The 18,329-nt window shown below is 33.1% G+C and overlaps 2 protein-coding genes across 2 annotated transcripts in view; one reads left to right on the forward strand and one right to left on the reverse strand.

Moving 5' to 3' along the window:
* Positions 1 to 1,680: 1,680 nt before the first annotated feature.
* LOC123678466 overlaps positions 1,681 to 18,329 on the reverse strand; it is a 51,708-nt gene continuing 35,059 nt past the window's right edge. Inside the window, exons 5-7 of the mRNA XM_045615501.1 lie at positions 8,304 to 8,467; positions 2,573 to 2,656; positions 1,681 to 2,159 (exon numbers count right to left, since the gene is read on the reverse strand). Coding sequence (XP_045471457.1) covers positions 2,158 to 2,159; positions 2,573 to 2,656; positions 8,304 to 8,467 — 250 coding nt within the window. The 3' untranslated portion in view covers positions 1,681 to 2,157. The remainder of the gene's footprint in view (positions 2,160 to 2,572; positions 2,657 to 8,303; positions 8,468 to 18,329) is intronic.
* LOC123678465 lies at positions 16,934 to 18,282 on the forward strand. The gene is made up of 2 exons (XM_045615499.1): positions 16,934 to 18,134; positions 18,221 to 18,282. Exon 1 carries the CDS (start codon positions 16,972 to 16,974, stop codon positions 17,926 to 17,928), a length of 957 nt encoding a protein of 318 aa, XP_045471455.1. The 5' UTR covers positions 16,934 to 16,971; the 3' UTR covers positions 17,929 to 18,134; positions 18,221 to 18,282.

Below are 18,329 nucleotides of genomic sequence, written 5' to 3' on the forward strand. Positions count from 1 at the left end.
ATTCCCTAGTTATCCTCAAGAAAATCCGAATTATGATAAATCTCCAGCTAGTAGGCTGTAAGGAATAAAGGCTGGTTTTAGAGTCACGCTGACCGTCAGCGCTGAAGCCTACGTGCGTAGCGCTCAGCGCGTAGCAACTAGAAACTCGTTTCAGAGTCACGCTGAACGTCGTGAGGTACAGTCATGCCCAACCACAACTTCAATAAAAAAACCAGTATCAATATCGCGATTCATTGTTGCGTTGACTGTCCCCATCAGCGCGTACGTTTTACGTAACACAGTAACGCTCCCTGAGCTTGGTAGCGCGTCAGCGTGGCCCGGTCAGCGGCGCTGACGCGTGGCGCGTACGCGCTCGATTCCTCAGCGCTGAGCCGTCAGCGTTATTCTAAAACGCTTCATAAGTAATCATACATATTGGCCTGTCAACGCCGACGGTCAGCGTGACTCTAAAACCAGCCAAAGAAATTATAAATTTTGATACTTACTTATTCTGTGGCGAAGATTATAAAGATTTGATTGAATGGTATAATCATTGCAAAAACTACTATGAGAAACATCTTGTATCTCGAAAACATTTGCCTTTGTACCTCCAGTTTAGGAACACCAATTGTTTAGTTGCCGACAGTTTCGATAACTTTATTATCATCATCAGGGCTCTGAAATGAGATGTACACATTATTTTATGATGTTAATAAAAGCTATCGAAACTGTCGGCAACTTAACAATTGGTTTTTTCATCTACAGACCTAAAACCCATAAAAACACTAAACCTACTTTGGTCTATTTTGCTGATCAATTGCTTGTTTGACATTGACTTCTTAGTTCAAATAACCACAAATCCAAAACTCTTAAGTAGCAAAAGTGTGTGGCTGTTGAATTATTAACACCAAATCCATGGACCATCAAAGTACCAAATGGAAATGTATTCCATTCAGAAACAACACGAAGGAATACAGACAAATCCAAAGTCAAAAACCATCAAAGTTGCTAAAGGGCGTAATGCGAGGCGTAATCACTTTCGTAGAACTTTTTTTCAATTTATTGACACTAAAACTCATGAACTTACCATGCTTCAGCTATATAACGGAGATGCATCAATGTTGAAGGGAGACGTACCTACATGTGTAATTTTCTTAATGCCCGCCACTCACGAAGCGTTTCTTCGAGCGTTTGGTAGCAAGCGTCAAAGAGATTCCAGTCAGACAGTTCGGGACACGGCCGTACGACTGTAAATCAGAGTATGAACTTGACTGCACGACTGGAATCTCTTCGACGCTTGCTACCAAACGCTCGAAGAAACGCTTCGTGAGTGGCGGGCATAAGAAATAACTCCGAAACTTTCAGATATGATGTCAGATGAGAATGAAATATATCGCAAAAGTTCTTGACTTCACTAATTCCTCATTCATTTTTCCTCACTGTTCCTAAATTTGGTCAGATGTTCAAAAAATATTCTGCAGCTCTATTCATATCCCAAGATCCATAAATATTCCACAATAAAACTTATTTTCGAAATGTTGAAATAACACAAAGAAAATTTTGATATCCTACTTCTATTCTTTTGAGGAATTGATATAGCAAAAATTGAAATATATAAGATTAGGTGATTAACAAACGAAGAAATTATTTGTTCCCGAAATAACATATTGGATACATATGAAAAGAAATAACACGCAAATATGTTAAACAAATTTTATTTCAACTCAATAAATCAACATGCAACATCTCAAAAGTTAGTCACATTCAACATTAATAAGTACCAGATTCGATTCACTTCTCAGTTCAATCACTCTCTTCGCTAGATCAAATGAAGATACCATATCACCAGTAACCTCGATCAGAAAGTTCGTTTTTATCACAACCAGAATAAAATTTTCACATACGCAATGTTTCGGAAATATTGATTGCTGAAGATGGGTCTGCCGAAAATGTAGGTTTTATCATCGTTGCCTTTTATACATGTACAGAAACCACTCCTTCAGAGTCCAGGATTCATTCACATGCTGAGAAAGCCTCCGAACGGATTGGAACCATCACTTTTTCGGGGTTGATGCACTTTCAATTTACCCGGTTTCAAATGAAGAGAGTTTCAATCTCACCATATCAGACATTTTATGAAATCGGCTTCTGAAAGTCCCTCTGCTGTTTTCGGGTTTATTCTGCAAGAGATCGAAACAAAGAATGATTCAACATTTTCTCGAATAGAATTTGTAATATTAATTCTCTTTTCACATCTTTTGTCAATTGAAAGAAATTCATCGTGAACTTTCGAGAAGTTTTTTCTCTCGGGGAGAGGGAAATATCTATTTATTTTAGTTGGTGTCCCGAATTGTAGGGCTATTTATTATTGTTTTGAAATGATGGAGAATATTCCGAGCGAAAAACATCAAATGAAAGCGTTTCAAAAGTTTTCCAGTTCGGTTAGAAATAAATTCCGGATCTTATTACATCAGAAGTATTCATTCGACCAGAAATAATTAATTTATATATAAGTCTTCAAAAAATTGAAAAACTACTTATTTAAATTAGAAAATCCCCTGTTATAATGTGAAGAAGAATATATTATACTCACATTGCCTGAATATATGTTTGAAGACTAAAACACAAGTAGCAAGACTCAGCCAAACTTCATATCTCACCGTTTCGCCTGCACTACCTGAAACAGTCAAAGAATAATATTTATAAATTAAATCAATTATCATTTATATTCAAAAGCAAAAGCACGAACTTTATGAAATTCATGATGATTCACATCAAAATATATATTATGTTGAAAATATCTGTAAGATATATCTTCTTCGAAATTGATTGTTATACAATAAAATCCGGATATAACGACCTTCAAGGACCTACGATATCGGTCGTAATAGCCGAACGACGTACTAAACGAATATAATTATTTTTTTATCATCTCAAGAAATATATATATAAACATACATAATTCTAGTGAATATTTTATTATAACTTGAAACAAATTAGAATGTCATGAAAATTAAATACATATTTTCGGTATTTATACATTCATTTTATCGAAACTCAACAAAAAGGTGTTGGAACTAATAAAAATAATATTATTATTATTATTAGTATATTGTATTATACTGTAGTCCTTCGAATGATTATTCCTTAACGATTAAATATTCTGTTATTTTTCACTTATGGTAAAATTCTCTTAGGAAATTATTGATATGAGACATCATTCTTTTCAACATATCATCTTCATTTGCCCATTTCACTAGTGTCAAAGGTTTTGAAAAATTTTTGCATATTGACTGCCACCATAATAATAATTCTATATCCCGTTAATTCTCCTCCCATTTATAGAAGAGCCCGATTTCATCTGCATTGAATATTTCTTCATTTGAAAATTGTAAACACAAATTGGGCAAAATTTTTTCCAACCAATCCTTCACTCACCACTCCTAGCACTCACCAGTAATTTTGCCAGCTACTAGGTATATTGTGACTTTGCTTGAATCTGTCGATCCAAATCATTAAGCAATTGAAATTAGGATGTTTCAACTCTCGTGCGAAAAAATTAGCTTTTCCTTGAAGCAGACGTCCGTTCAGGGTAAAATCAGTAAATTGAAATGTGACATTGAATAAGAAATAATATACCTAAATATCCTATACTTCGAAAATCAATCACAAATTTACACCAGGAGAGAAGTTTACGTGAATTTCCTATCTTAATTACATTCGCTGGAAAACAAGTAAACATTGGGGATAATAACACCAATCAAAAAGCCAAACATAAGAAGAAAGTGATCAAAAAGGAATCACAATGTGGCGAATGCAACAAGGGAATTCCCAAATCAAAATACAAGATTCCATGTGCTGGAAACTGCGGAAAATATTTCCATAAACTGTGCACTAAATTGGAAAAGGATGATCTGAGACAATTAAAGCATGGTAACTTGGATTGGTACTGTACCCGATGTCAAGACTGTGAAACAGTAGAGGAATCATCGACAGGAGCGGACTCAACCTCTGAGGATAATGAAAAATCGGACTATGAGAATGAAGGAAGAATCTTATCCGATAAGGCCAGTGTAAAAAAAAGGGAAAAAATCTAGGATTGCAAGAGGACAACGTTCTCTACATCAATAACGAAGTTACCAGGGAAAACCAATACCTCTTTAAAGAAGCTAGAGAGTTCCGGAAACAATTCGATTATAAATTCGTTTAGGCTAAGTCTAAAAAAAACTAATAACATTGTTCTATCTAAATATAAGATCTCTAAAAACTAAATATAAACACGAAAACATTAATCATTACCTATGTAAGCACGGCTATCCAGAAACTCTAATTCTAACAGAAACATGGCTATATGAGGATGATTGTAAATTTATCAAATTTGAGGGTTATACAGGATACTTCAGCTGTAAGAAAACTAGTGGTGGAGGTATAGCCATATTCATACAAAATGATAATAAACATGACGATATATACAGGGTGAGTCTTTGACTTGTACATATATTTTAACCGAAGGTTCTTGAGGTCAAAAGAAACACTTTTTTCCTTTACCAATTTTTCCGATTCGGCCCTGTTAAAAAGATATAGCCATTTTAAATTTTCAAAATGAGCTAATTCACCCCTGAAAACCGGAACACTGAAGTTTTCTCAAGCATAAGATATACCTCTTGAACCTTGGAAATAAGCTACTAAATTAGAAAAACCATCATAAACTCACGTTTAACATTCCATTTGTTGAACAAAGTAGTGTTTATAATCAAATAAATGAGTTATTCCAATTTCGTTGACGCTAAAGATTAAATATTCTTCTCTTGATTTCTATTTCATTTTCGATAATTATAACGAATTGAGCTCGCTACCACCCATATTAGCTCTGATACTCATATCCATTCATTCATTATATTTCATTTATATGATATCGTTATTCGTTGTTTATTTTTCGTGCAAGAATTAACCTTAAAATCTCAAATAAATAATATTCATCTATGAAAGATCTAACACAGACTATAGTAATCTGTGGTTTTAAGTTTGAATTTCAAATTTCGAGTGATGCCAAATATAAACACAGCAGTTCGGTTCGAATAATCTATGTTCTAAGTTCTAACCTAAAATTTTCATTTACAGAATACAGTTTACACTGTTATTGTTATAAGATATTTGTTATGAAATGAAGCATTTGATTTGTTCCATCTATCTCATAAAAATATTGAAATGCATCAATATTTTTGAAACCATCAGTATGAAAATATGGAAAATATTCTGGCTCTGTAATCAATGGAAAATGTTAGACTCCACTTGTAATCAAATTTGTTGTTAATTTTTACCTACATTATAGCCAACTTTACTACTTAATTCATCTTGATTTTGGCATTGAAAATAAATGAGAAGTATGTATTCAATGTAAATATCCACAATAGAATATTTGGTTTCTTTCAACTCACCTAATTTGTTTTCACATTAAAACAATTATGGCCCTCTTGGAAGTATGTCAATCATAAGCTCTTAGGATGAATTTATGGAATAGCAAAAGAATAAAAGTATTCAATCTCAATCACATGAAAATTTGTCTAGTATGTACCTAGTCCTAGTGATGGTATGTTTCGATGTGAGTTTGAATGAGCCGAAGAAGAATACAGTATTGTTCGATAGCAGCAGTCTTTAGTGGGATATTGATTGTTGTCATTATAATGGGACTATTTTGTGAAAACTTTTTTAAACATGGGTTTTATGAATAATCTGGACTTTTCAAAAAGAATGTTGATTTTAGTGAAGTATCTTCTTATTATCAGAGCTGTGCCAAAGCTCAGTGATTTTTAATCAAATCGAGGAGTTGAGGTGAGCTTATTCAAATAACTTCATTTTCAAACTAAGTTGGCTAGTACTTCAATTCTTAAATCTGAGACATGACTTCATAGTAAATATTCATTTCTGTGGTTTTTTTTTCCACAATAGAACAGAGTTGCATTCAGCCAAAGTACCCAATTTTTTGAATTTCACAGATAATTTTTTTTTTTTAAGATCAAGTTATTCGAAAACGGCGCTTTGTACGAGAAAATATGAAGAATACTTTTATTTTTCAAATTAGCCAAATATTCTTCAATGAACGTTCAAATTACTATTAAGAGTTGGTTTCTTCGAATTTCTGGTATTTTTATGGTATGTTATGTTCATAACAAAGAAACAGAAGAATGTGTATGGAATCTGGTGTTCGGAGAAGATGTATCACATCAAAAAAAAGCTATATTTCAAAAATCATTTCCTTCGATACAACCATTTCCGAGATATAGCCGAAAATCACATTTTTTTAACGATTTTCAACAGCCTGTATCTTTTTAACCGGGCCGAATCGGAAAAAATGGTAAAGGAAAAAAGTGTTTCTTTTGACCTCAGGAATCTTGGGTTAAAATATATGTACAAGTCAAAGACTCACCCTGTATAGTTATCAAGAAAATTTTGTAAACATTATTGGTATAGAAATACATCGATATAAATTGAATCTATACTCAGTATACAGATCCCAAAAAATCAGACGGAATATTTTTTTCCCATACTTGAAAATCTCTCGAGTATAAAAAACAACAGCATAAAAGGAGATATCAACTTGGAAAGCAAGAACCATAATAACATGACAACCAATTATAAAGAAATTGTTTTATCTAATACTTATGAATTTTTGAATACCAAACAATATACAGGAGTAAAACGATTCGAAGACAAATATTGATCATATAATAATACCCCAAAAATTAACTGCATCATGTAAACTGTATGAGTATGACACTCCAATATCTTATCACGAAAAAAATTGTTGTAAATCTGCAAACGAAAAAGAAATCCTCCAACCATACGAAATCTATTACTACAAAAATCTTGGATAAATCGAAATTCGTGAATATTGTAAAAGAAAAATAAAAAAAGGATGACTTAGTTCTTTTGTTGGCTGCTCGGGTTTCTATGGCGTATGTCATAATAAGCCGAACGCAAGTTTTGTAAAACCTGGCCTTCGAATGTAGCAGCCAACAAAAGAACTAAGTCATCCTTAGATCAACAGAAATGAAGATACCATGAAGAACCGTATCTGGATAATTCATTCATTACAGCTTACCAGTTGGATCTTTATAATAATTTGAATTTTCCTGAGGATTACTAGAGAGCTGTTTGAAATTTTTTTTTTTCGAAATCAATAGCAGATACGATAAAACTATAACAAATCAAAAAGTGTAGTACTGGACCAGAGTTGCTTTTTACATTTTCCTAAACTACCAGCGGTTCGCCAAAAAATAATTCTGGAGGGAAGAATCAGACACCCTTCTAGAAAAAATATCATCCTGTGTATTTGCATTCAAAATTAGCATATTACATAATGAAAACTTCAAAATGGAATATAAATGACCAATTCAAATTACTTATATTGTGAAGGGAAGGTTCTATGAGAAAAAAAAATTAAACTTTAACACATCTCAAGAACAAAGAGTTTGGGGACTCATGTTTTAGGACTTTTTCATTTTTGTATCTCCAATTTAGGAACACCGTGCAGATATAGCCAATTCAAAACTGATGTCTTCACAAAAAAATTGCAATTTGAATAAAATACAATAAACCATACAACACATCCTAGACAATATTTCAGAATCTAATAACTACAGTATTGAAATTTTGTGACGAGAATGATACAAAAAAACGAAAACAACGGGTAAGTGCAGTACTTATACCGATGACAAATGCAAAAATCACAAATGGCAAATAAGAAGACGACAAAGCGGATAGATAAAAGAAAATAATAAACCTCGGACATAGACGTGCTCGTAGTGCAAAGAAAGTACTGATCTTGAAAGCGATAATAAACTCATGCCGTATGGATTTCGAAGGAAAGTAAAATGATTATTGGTTCATTTTATGGAAAAATTTTCGTTCTTCGTCTTTGCGAGGAGAAGCAATTTAAATTTTGGAAATCTTGGGGGGTAATTACCCCGAGTACCCCCCTTGTATGGCAAAACAATGGTCGAAGAAATGAAAAAAGGAAGTAAAATATTTCTATTCGTAATTTCAAAACGAAATGTATTGGTTTTTTGTCTATTAGACTTTTCGATTAAGTTTTATCCTTGCCTTCGGGGAATTAGAATTTCCATTTGAATATTCGAATTTGAATAGTCTGGTATATTTAAAATTGAAAAACCTTTACCCAACAGCTTCATACCCATATCAAACGACCGGGAATTATTCAAATCCCCGAAAACATCTTCACGATGTGAAAACGCGCCAAACCGTTTTCAATCATGTAAAACGTTCGCAGCTCCTCGTAACGAATTGACATAAGTAGGACTCACCGGGATAGATGACAGTTTCTTTCCTGACTGTATAGTTAGCTTGGGGAATCCTCAGTTCGCAGGAGAACTCCTCCGGCACTTCCAAAGCTTTTAACGTCGCTGACACTGAGATGTCGTACAGATTTCCCCGTTGTTTCGAGGTTATTTCAGTTTCGACCAGCTCCCTGAGGAAAAGAGATAATACAGAATTTTCCATAGAAAAATGACTCGTTAAAACTAATATGATAACGTCGACTGACCAAGTATTTATATTTTCTCTATTTCAGTATCGTAATGAGTTCATTACAGTTCTAAAAACAGTGCTGTAATGAACTCATTACAGCACTGTTTTCTGTTAAATTTTTCGTTTTGTGCTTGTCTACCCAGATTTCCAATCCTATCAAAATTCAACACACGTCAATTGTCAATGTAATATAATTTGCATTTAGTGAAATGATTTGCGACATTATTCGTAATTTCTCTGAATTATGTTGATGTTAAATCTATTTCGTCAGACATAATTAACGAATTTAATGCGTATTTATTAATTATTTCAAAATTCGAAAAGTACGATTCAAAATTAAATTCCGTAATCTGTCAATTTTCGTAACAGTCACACCTACTGCTAAGATACAATACAAATGTCACTAGGATCTTTAATCTGAGTTTTTCATTGAATTTCGACAATATTTCATGAAACTTGACTGAAATAGAGAAAATATTGTCTAATACTCGTTGCAGAAGGATGGGAGCCCATTCTGCAACTTGTTTTAGAATATACTATTACACACCGGCAAAATTAGGGCCGATTTTTGCAATTATGTTTTAGAATTGAAGCTTGATTCTCCGGGAACATTACAGTTCAGACGAAGTCCTCATTATTTTCTTGTTATATACCGGGGTGCACAAAAAAAAACGAAACGTGAAGTTATATCCAAAACACTTGTGCAGTGATTCGTTGGCAGACGAGAATATTTACGAACACTCAGATATCTAATCTATATTTTTGAGAAATGTTTGTTAATTTCATTATGAAGTTAGAACTAGTAATTTTTACTAAATTAAGAAATATTATTTTTATTATTACACCTTCAAACAATTCTTATTTTTATTAATTGCGATGTCTTAATATTGGAAGAAATTACAGAGCCAAAAGTGTTGGTACATGAATTCAATCAAAAATTGTATTTATGAATTCAGTCATCATTTTCACCCATAAACAGAAATATCAATTTAATGAAAAGTCATTCATCAAATTGCCGATTTGTTTTCACTAAAAAGGAACTTCTATTAAACCCATAAAATATTTATTATTACAATCTCCGGTTCATTATTCGATCGGTTGTATTTTGTATCAATGAAGTATTACAATTTATTGAAATTGTCCGAAGTAGTTGATGTACGAATCAAGGCCGTAGCTAGAAAAAAATTTAGGGGGAGGTCCGTTGACTTGAGCTCTGGAAAAATAATGTGGAGTTTGCGACCAATAATTTAATAACAGTTTTTGTTCAATCAGTCAAAAATCTCGAAAATGAAACATTTGATTTTTCCGTTTGAACAACCTTAACGTACTCGTTCCATTAATCAATGGAATTCGGACGTTTTCTGCTGAACTGTTTGTTTTCAGTGCATGTACCGTCATTGTTCATTTGAAAACAGCGAAATTATTTGTTTTTGTTTCGAAATATTCAATTGAAAAGGATGTATCAATTGAAAGAAATTTATTTGCAATCAAGTAGAAATATCCGTCTATATTTATGCGCAGAGCATTTTCCATTATTTCAACGAATAGTTGGACAATTTACGACTAAAATCTCATATGAATGATTAATGGAACATAGACATTCATGTTTTTTCAGACAGAAAATTCAAACTCGATCACAAAGCCATCAGTGACGATTCGTGAAAAATTGTTCGTACAATAGTTGTTTGTATTTTTTGCCGTAAAATACGAATCTTCAATAAAAATCAGTGATTCCTATTTGTAATTCCAAAGTTGACCCCGTACCCCCCACAAGGGGGAATTAAATGGAGGAGGTTTTGGCATAGAAGAAGTTCCCCCTCATATACACCTTTCATTTGAAACATTTTCCCGTAAGATGTTTTCGAGATACTAGACTGAGTTAACATAAAAAATTACCAGGTATATATAGGGTGTTTTTTTTTTTCGAGGTATGTAACTTCAAGTTGGCATTACTGTTCAAGATGGCGACCGATTTAACAGCTGTCAAGTGATTTATTCTCAGTTTGGTTTGGCAATTCATCATGAATAGATTCACGTCTGAACAACACTTGCAAATAGTGCAATTTTATTTCGAAAATAATGATTCTGTGCGGATTACGTATCGCGTTTAGCAATAAAGCGCACTTCTGGTTGAATGGCTACGTCAAGAAACAAAACTGCCGCATTTGGAGTGAAGCTCAAGTGTATGTCGAAACATCGTTACATCCTCAGAGGATCCTCTGAGGTTACATCCAGAAAAACTGACTGTTTGGTGCGATTTATGGGCTGGTGGAATCATTGGTCCGTACTTCCTCAAAAACGATGATGGCCAGAACGTTACAGTCAATGGTGATCGGTATAGAGCCATGGCTGATACTTTGTAATGAATGAAGAAAATACAAAAACAAAAAGAAATACAATTTCCAAGAGTGTAATAATATCATACGATATTAATTATCTATCTGGTTGATGTATCAGCAAAAATGCCATCAACATAACCATGGTCAAAGAGAAGAAGTTAGTTAAAGTTAGGTGTATGTTTATATTTGAAATTGAATTACCATAAACCACAGGACTATAATTGAGAATTATAATGGGTGAAAAAAATTATTCAAATTCATTAAATTAAGATAAATGGAATGAAATCGATATCAAATAATATATCCCTTTCTGTCAGAATGACATAGGTCATAAATTTCATTTTTCTATTTAATTTAATAACAAATGTTCTGAAGAAAAATGATCACTTTCCAGAGTTTCGTGAATAAGAAGAGTGTTATATTATTGGATCATACAATAAAATAAACATCCTTTGATTTCTCCCAAAATATTCTCGTTTTTTTACTATTAAAATGAAACCTTTTATTGGAAAATCCTTTATAATTTAGCATTTAATCCATCTGACGACTTGTACTTCAACAGAATTAAGTGCCCTCATGATTATAATGGAGGTAATTACTTACTACTGGTCTTGGAAATTTTAAAATGAATGAATTTTTCAGATAGAAAAGTTCAATTCTCTAGAAGACAAATGAATTCTATGTGACCTATGCATTTTTGCGATCGAGACATATAGAAGCGCTAATGTAAGTGTGGATTTCATCAAATAATAATCACGTAATTGATAGAAAGCTCAAGGAGAAATATTCAGTCGATTAAATTGTTTCAATTAACAATACCCAATATAAATTAATATTCAATGAATTAGGTCCTTGTGATGGAAATAAATTATCGAATGAAATAAACTAAAATTTAACATCCACAAATTTAATTGCTTCGACAATTATTTCGATGTGACTTCGTCAAGTGATTTCACATTGATGAATACCATTTTACCAAAAATCTAGTATCAGCTTCTAATAAATATTTAATGGTTTCGGTCATTTGATGGAAATATATCAACCGACAAAGAAACTGCAACAGAAGGAGCTGTCTAAATTTTAATTATTTTTTTTTTAGTAAAACATAGATAGCATAGCAAAGAGTAAATAATTGAAATTTGGAGAAAAAGTGAAGGGTTTACAATTTTTTTATAAATGGGTTAGTAATGTGTTTGTCCACTCCGATTATCTATACACTCCCCAAAACGTCCCGGCCATGATGAATTAAGATGGTCTATTTATTCTTGAGGGATACTGTCCTAAGCTACCTGTACTTCATGTTTCAGAGCCACCAAAGTCCGTGGGGGCTGGGAAAAATTTCCAAAACTTCTATCCATGATCTCCCAAACATGCTATATTTGCGAAAGATCGGGGGATCTGGGCGTTCATGGCAAAAGATTCACATGGGTCGCTTCGAAAAAGTTTAAACTAACTCTGGCAACATGAATTCGGGCATTATCTTGCTGAAATATTGGCTTCTCGAGCCGGTTGAGGTAACGGTGAACATTTGGGTCCATTTTTTCTTGAAGGTAACGCAGCGCTGTCATGTTACCTCGAATAAAGACAAAAGGCAAATAGCACCTTATACCATTATGCCTTCTGTCCGGTGTACATGACGCTCAACATCAAATTGACTACTGATATTTACGTCTTTCTCCCCGACGTCGTCTAACCCTTCTTCGGCTATCATATGCACCCAAGTAGAATCGAGTTTCATCAGAAGAGACGACCTGATGCCATTCCACATTCCGATGTTGACGTTCTCTGCACCACTGTAATCGTTGCCGGCGATGCTCAACCGTCAGAGGTAACACAAGATGGATTCCATAATGCTGCTCTCAAAAAGACCTTATCCGGCAGTAAACCGTTCAGACAGTCACAGGATGGCCTTATTCGCCTAACCACTCATCAGCCAAAGATCGAGTTGTCGCAAATCGCTCTCTAATGGCCGTAATAGACGTAATAAACTTCATTTGTACCCCTTCGACGTCCGGTGTAGGTACTCTTCTTCAATTTTGGGAATTATCAAACCACGCTCGACAACATCTCATAACAGTAGTTGGATTTCTGTTCGTATGGTTAGCGATCTCTCGAAATGACAACTCCGCCTCCCGTAGGGCGTAGACCAATAATTCGACCTCTTTCAAATTCACTTAGCTGGCGATAAATTCCGCATACAAGGGCTCTAGGTATTTTAACAACTAAACATCGACTTTGGATCTCCTCGAACAGCTGGTTTGTTGTAGAATTCAAAAAACTTACGAAAAACGACTACAATATTCAAGTAACAAAAATTGTTCACATGAAAAAATCTTCACAATTCTTTCCTCCAAATTCAATACTATGTTTTACAAAAAAAAAATTGAAATTTGGACAGCTCCTTCTGTGGTTGCAGTTTCTTTGTCAGTTAGTACCAATATATTATCAAATACAATAAAACATAACCTAATTTCCTCAGATTTATATGTTTCGACAATTGTCAAAAGAAATGTAAATTTCCATTTGTAAGTATATACGAATCAGAAAAATTTCCACAAAATAAAATTTAAACGCTATAGAATAACACTTCATTGAATAATTCCCGGGCTTTACAAGTGAAAACCCCTTTTTTTTCTTGAAAATCATAATTTATTCGTCAACGTAGCAACCTTTAAAGTTCTACAGGTACTCCAACCCCTTTTTTATGTGGAAAGATTCGTCGGCAATCGCTTCCTCATTACAGCCAAATTTCTTTCCCGGAACAACTTTTAACAGTGCCTGAATAACACTAGCCATTGCTTCGCTTGTTCAGTATTTTTTCATATCAAAAAACACTTTTTTATCAATGAACGAAATTCGTTTTAATGCATTTTTCTGAGAAAACAGCAACAAATGTAGCGTCACTTAACTTAACGTTTTTTCTGAATATTTTGGAGACTCTATGAGATAAGAGGAAATATTCAACTATGGTGCAAAATTTGCAGTGTCTCAACATTTTTACTGCTACTGGAAAACATTTTTAGTACCGAGCACTTCATAAGAAGCACGAAAGCAAAACGTAAAAATTATATTTAGTATCATCACCGAATGGGCCATAGTATACTATCACAATAAAAAATCGCGTTTAATTAACGTAAAAAAGTTGGTGATTGTCCAACTTCTATTTATAATTTCAAGAACGATAAAAACACACTGTTGAAATGAATTATTTAATCTTTGGCAATCGATTTCGGTATATTAACCATCATCAGGCCAGCTGAAAATATACATTTATGAAACTTTATGTTATTAATTTGACAAAATTTGAGGTTATCTCAGTGAGAGCGTGCAATCAATTACCTACCGTACAGTGCATCCCATTTTGGGTGAGACTGCCAGGTTTCTCGCTTGTTATTTAAGATAGAGCCTTGCGGTTTTCACGTTCCTGTCCTACTTTTTCGTGAAACTCAAGTTGGTCTAATCAGATTTTGCATAACTGTTTCCGTTCAAGAGATACAGGGTGATTTTGGAAATTGATACTTTTCGGACCCCTCCTTTATCTCCGAAGTTATTAGAAATAATGCTGAGGTGAAAACTACGTCTGAATCAGAATTCTGCGTAGAATCCAGTGGCGTACTCAATTTTTTTTTTCGGGGTATGGTTTTGAAGATTCAACACAAACCTATATTTTTTTCAATGGAACACCCTATATATCATTACTTCGTTGAATTCGTTATTTTTTTCCCTTCAAAATGATGTATGATACAATATAGGTAGAATGGTCAGAAATGTTAAAAAAACACTAAAACATCAAATAATTATGATTTTTTGTTAATGAGCAATGGATTTTAACATATGAAAAAAAGGTTCAATTGGATAATTTTAATTTGTGATTTTTATAAATAGTAGAGTAAGCAAACAAAGATAATACACTCATCACTAACATGAAAAACAAAACGTAGGTACCTACCTAATAGCAACAAATAAATAATACAAAAATTCATAAACATTGCATGATATCTTACAGCTCAAACTGTTCAAATTACTGTCCATTTTCCTCTAATACATAATTGACGAAACTTTTCAATACGCCTGAGTGCATTTAATATTATAAAAGGGCGGTTTTGTAAATCCTGGAAAACTGCCTCTGTTGATGCACGAAGTTCTTCGAGACTGTTTTGTCTTTTACTGTAGTATATTATATGTATAAGGGAAAATGGACAGCAATTTGAACAGTTTGAGCTGTAAGATATTATGCAATGTTTATGAATTTTTTTATTATTCATTTGTTGCTATTAGGTAGGTACCTACGTTTTGTTTTCCATGTTAGCGATGAGTGTATTATCTTTGTTTGCTTACTCTACTATAAATAAAAATCACAAATGAAAATTATCCAATTAATCCTATTTTTCATATGGAAAATCCATTGCTCATTAACAAAAAATCATCATTATTTGATGTTTTAGTGTTATTTTAACATTTCTGACCATTCTACCTATATAGTATCATACATCATTTTGAAGGGAAAAAAATTACGAATTCAACGAAGTAATGATATATAGGGTGTTCCATTGAAAAAGTATAGGTTTGTGTTGAATCTTCAAAACCATACCCCGAAAAAAAAAATTGAGTACGCCACTGGATTCTACGCAGAATTCTGATTCAGACGTAGTTTTTACCTCAGCATTATTTCGAATAACTTCGGAGATAAAGGAGGGGTCCGAAAAGTATCAATTTCCAAAATCACCCTGTATCTCTTGAACGGAAACAGTTATGCAAAATCTGATTAGACCAACTTGAGTTTCACGAAAAAGTAGGACAGGAACGTGAAAACCGCAAGGCTCTATCTTAAATAACAAGCGAGAAACCTGGCAGTCTCACCCAAAATGGGATGCACTGTACATTGAGGTGGATTATACGTATGATAGATAGTATATATTCATCGATTTGATCTTCAATATGCAATTTAAAGTTTTTATTTTGACAATAAATATCAATTATATTCTTCGAAGAATTTTTCTTGCGTGGTTGTGTTGATTTTAGATTAGACGAAAGTGATGAAGTCTGTTTACGTAGTATGGCATATGTCTATCTTTGGAACAATTATTGGCGGGAATTTATTAATTTGAAAATACTATTGTCGCGTATGGTGAAATCAGACATTTCGTTTAGTAAATGTTGACTATCTTTGTTTTTTAAAATTTCGTGCTGTTCTAATAGTGTTAATTTATAGTAATTACTTTCTTTATGTAGGATCTTTAAATTTTCAAATTTTGTGTTATGATTTGACTCATTCAGGTGGTTTCCTAGTGCAGATCTAGGTTGATTTTTTTGGTGTTCATTGAATCGCTTTTTCATGTTACGTGTCGTCATACCGATATAGAATGCAGGACAGTCTGAGCAGTTAATATTGTATACTCCACTCTGTTCTTCTGGTTTTTTCTTATTTTTGTTATTCAGTAATAAATTTTCTAGGGTTCTATGTCGGCTATTCATTATGGTGTAATCGTATTTATTCATAATCTGTTGGGTATGCTGGTGTAAGTCTTCGTAATATGGTATACTTATGAAGTGTTTCCTAATTGCAATGTGGGGGTAAATTTTCTTCAAAAGTTGTTTTCTCTTTATAGAAGTGAGAATTTGGTCAATGTATTCTCTTGTATACTGGTTGTCGTTGCCTATTTGATATATCATATTTATTTCTTTCTGGTAGTCCTCGGCTGACAGAGGTATGTTGAGGAGTCTGTGAATTAAAAAGTTGAAGGCGGCTCTTTTTATCGAGGGGGAATGATATGAATGATAAGGTATAATGGTATTGGTTTGTGTCGGTTTTCTGTAAATATCGAAAGAAAAATCATTATTATTATTTAATGTTACTTTAAGATCTAAGAAATTTATTGTGTTAGATGTAGGGTGTTCTAGAGTGAATTTTATGTTATCAGATAACATAACTTCAATAGGTTCATAACATCGGCTGTATCCAGATTCAGGAAGTTGTCTGATAACAGAACAGAACTTCTTCATTTTTGATGACGTCATATACACGATGAAAGATGGCTTACCCATGGGTTCACCATCTAGTGGTCTCATTGCAGATATTTATGTAGACCATGTAGAAGAACAAATAATGAAACTACCATATAAAGACAATATAATCATGTGGAAGAGATATGTCGATGATATATTTTGCGTTTGGACGGGGACAGACAAAGATCTCGACGAATTCTTTAAGATGATAAACTCAAAATTTAAAATAAAATTCACTCTAGAACACCCTACATCTAACACAATAAATTTCTTAGATCTTAAAGTAACATTAAATAATAATAATGATTTTTCTTTCGATATTTACAGAAAACCGACACAAACCAATACCATTATACCTTATCATTCATATCATTCCCCCTCGATAAAAAGAGCCGCCTTCAACTTTTTAATTCACAGACTCCTCAACATACCTCTGTCAGCCGAGGACTACCAGAAAGAAATAAATATGATATATCAAATAGGCAACGACAACCAGTATACAAGAGAATACATTGACCAAATTCTCACTTCTATAAAGAGAAAACAACTTTTGAAGAAAATTTACCCCCACATTGCAATTAGGAAACACTTCATAAGTATACCATATTACGAAGACTTACACCAGCATACCCAACAGATTATGAATAAATACGATTACACCATAATGAATAGCCGACATAGAACCCTAGAAAATTTATTACTGAATAACAAAAATAAGAAAAAACCAGAAGAACAGAGTGGAGTATACAATATTAACTGCTCAGACTGTCCTGCATTCTATATCGGTATGACGACACGTAACATGAAAAAGCGATTCAATGAACACCAAAAAAATCAACCTAGATCTGCACTAGGAAACCACCTGAATGAGTCAAATCATAACACAAAATTTGAAAATTTAAAGATCCTACATAAAGAAAGTAATTACTATAAATTAACACTATTAGAACAGCACGAAATTTTAAAAAACAAAGATAGTCAACATTTACTAAACGAAATGTCTGATTTCACCATACGCGACAATAGTATTTTCAAATTAATAAATTCCCGCCAATAATTGTTCCAAAGATAGACATATGCCATACTACGTAAACAGACTTCCTCACTTTCGTCTAATCTAAAATCAACACAACCACGCAAGAAAAATTCTTCGAAGAATATAATTGATATTTATTGTCAAAATAAAAACTTTAAATTGCATATTGAAGATCAAATCGATGAATATATACTATCTATCATACGTATAATCCACCTCAATGTACGGTAGGTAATTGATTGCACGCTCTCACTGAGATAACCTCAAATTTTGTCAAATTAATAACATAAAGTTTCATAAATGTAATTTTCAGCTGGCCTGATGATGGTTAATATACCGAAATCGATTGCCAAAGATTAAATAATTCATTTCAACGGTGTGTTTTTATCGTTCTTGAAATTATGACTAAACATACTATGGAA

The sequence above is a fragment of the Harmonia axyridis genome, chromosome 4 (genome assembly GCF_914767665.1).
Source record: "Harmonia axyridis chromosome 4, icHarAxyr1.1, whole genome shotgun sequence".
In the NCBI taxonomy this organism is placed as follows: Eukaryota; Metazoa; Arthropoda; class Insecta; order Coleoptera; family Coccinellidae; genus Harmonia; species Harmonia axyridis.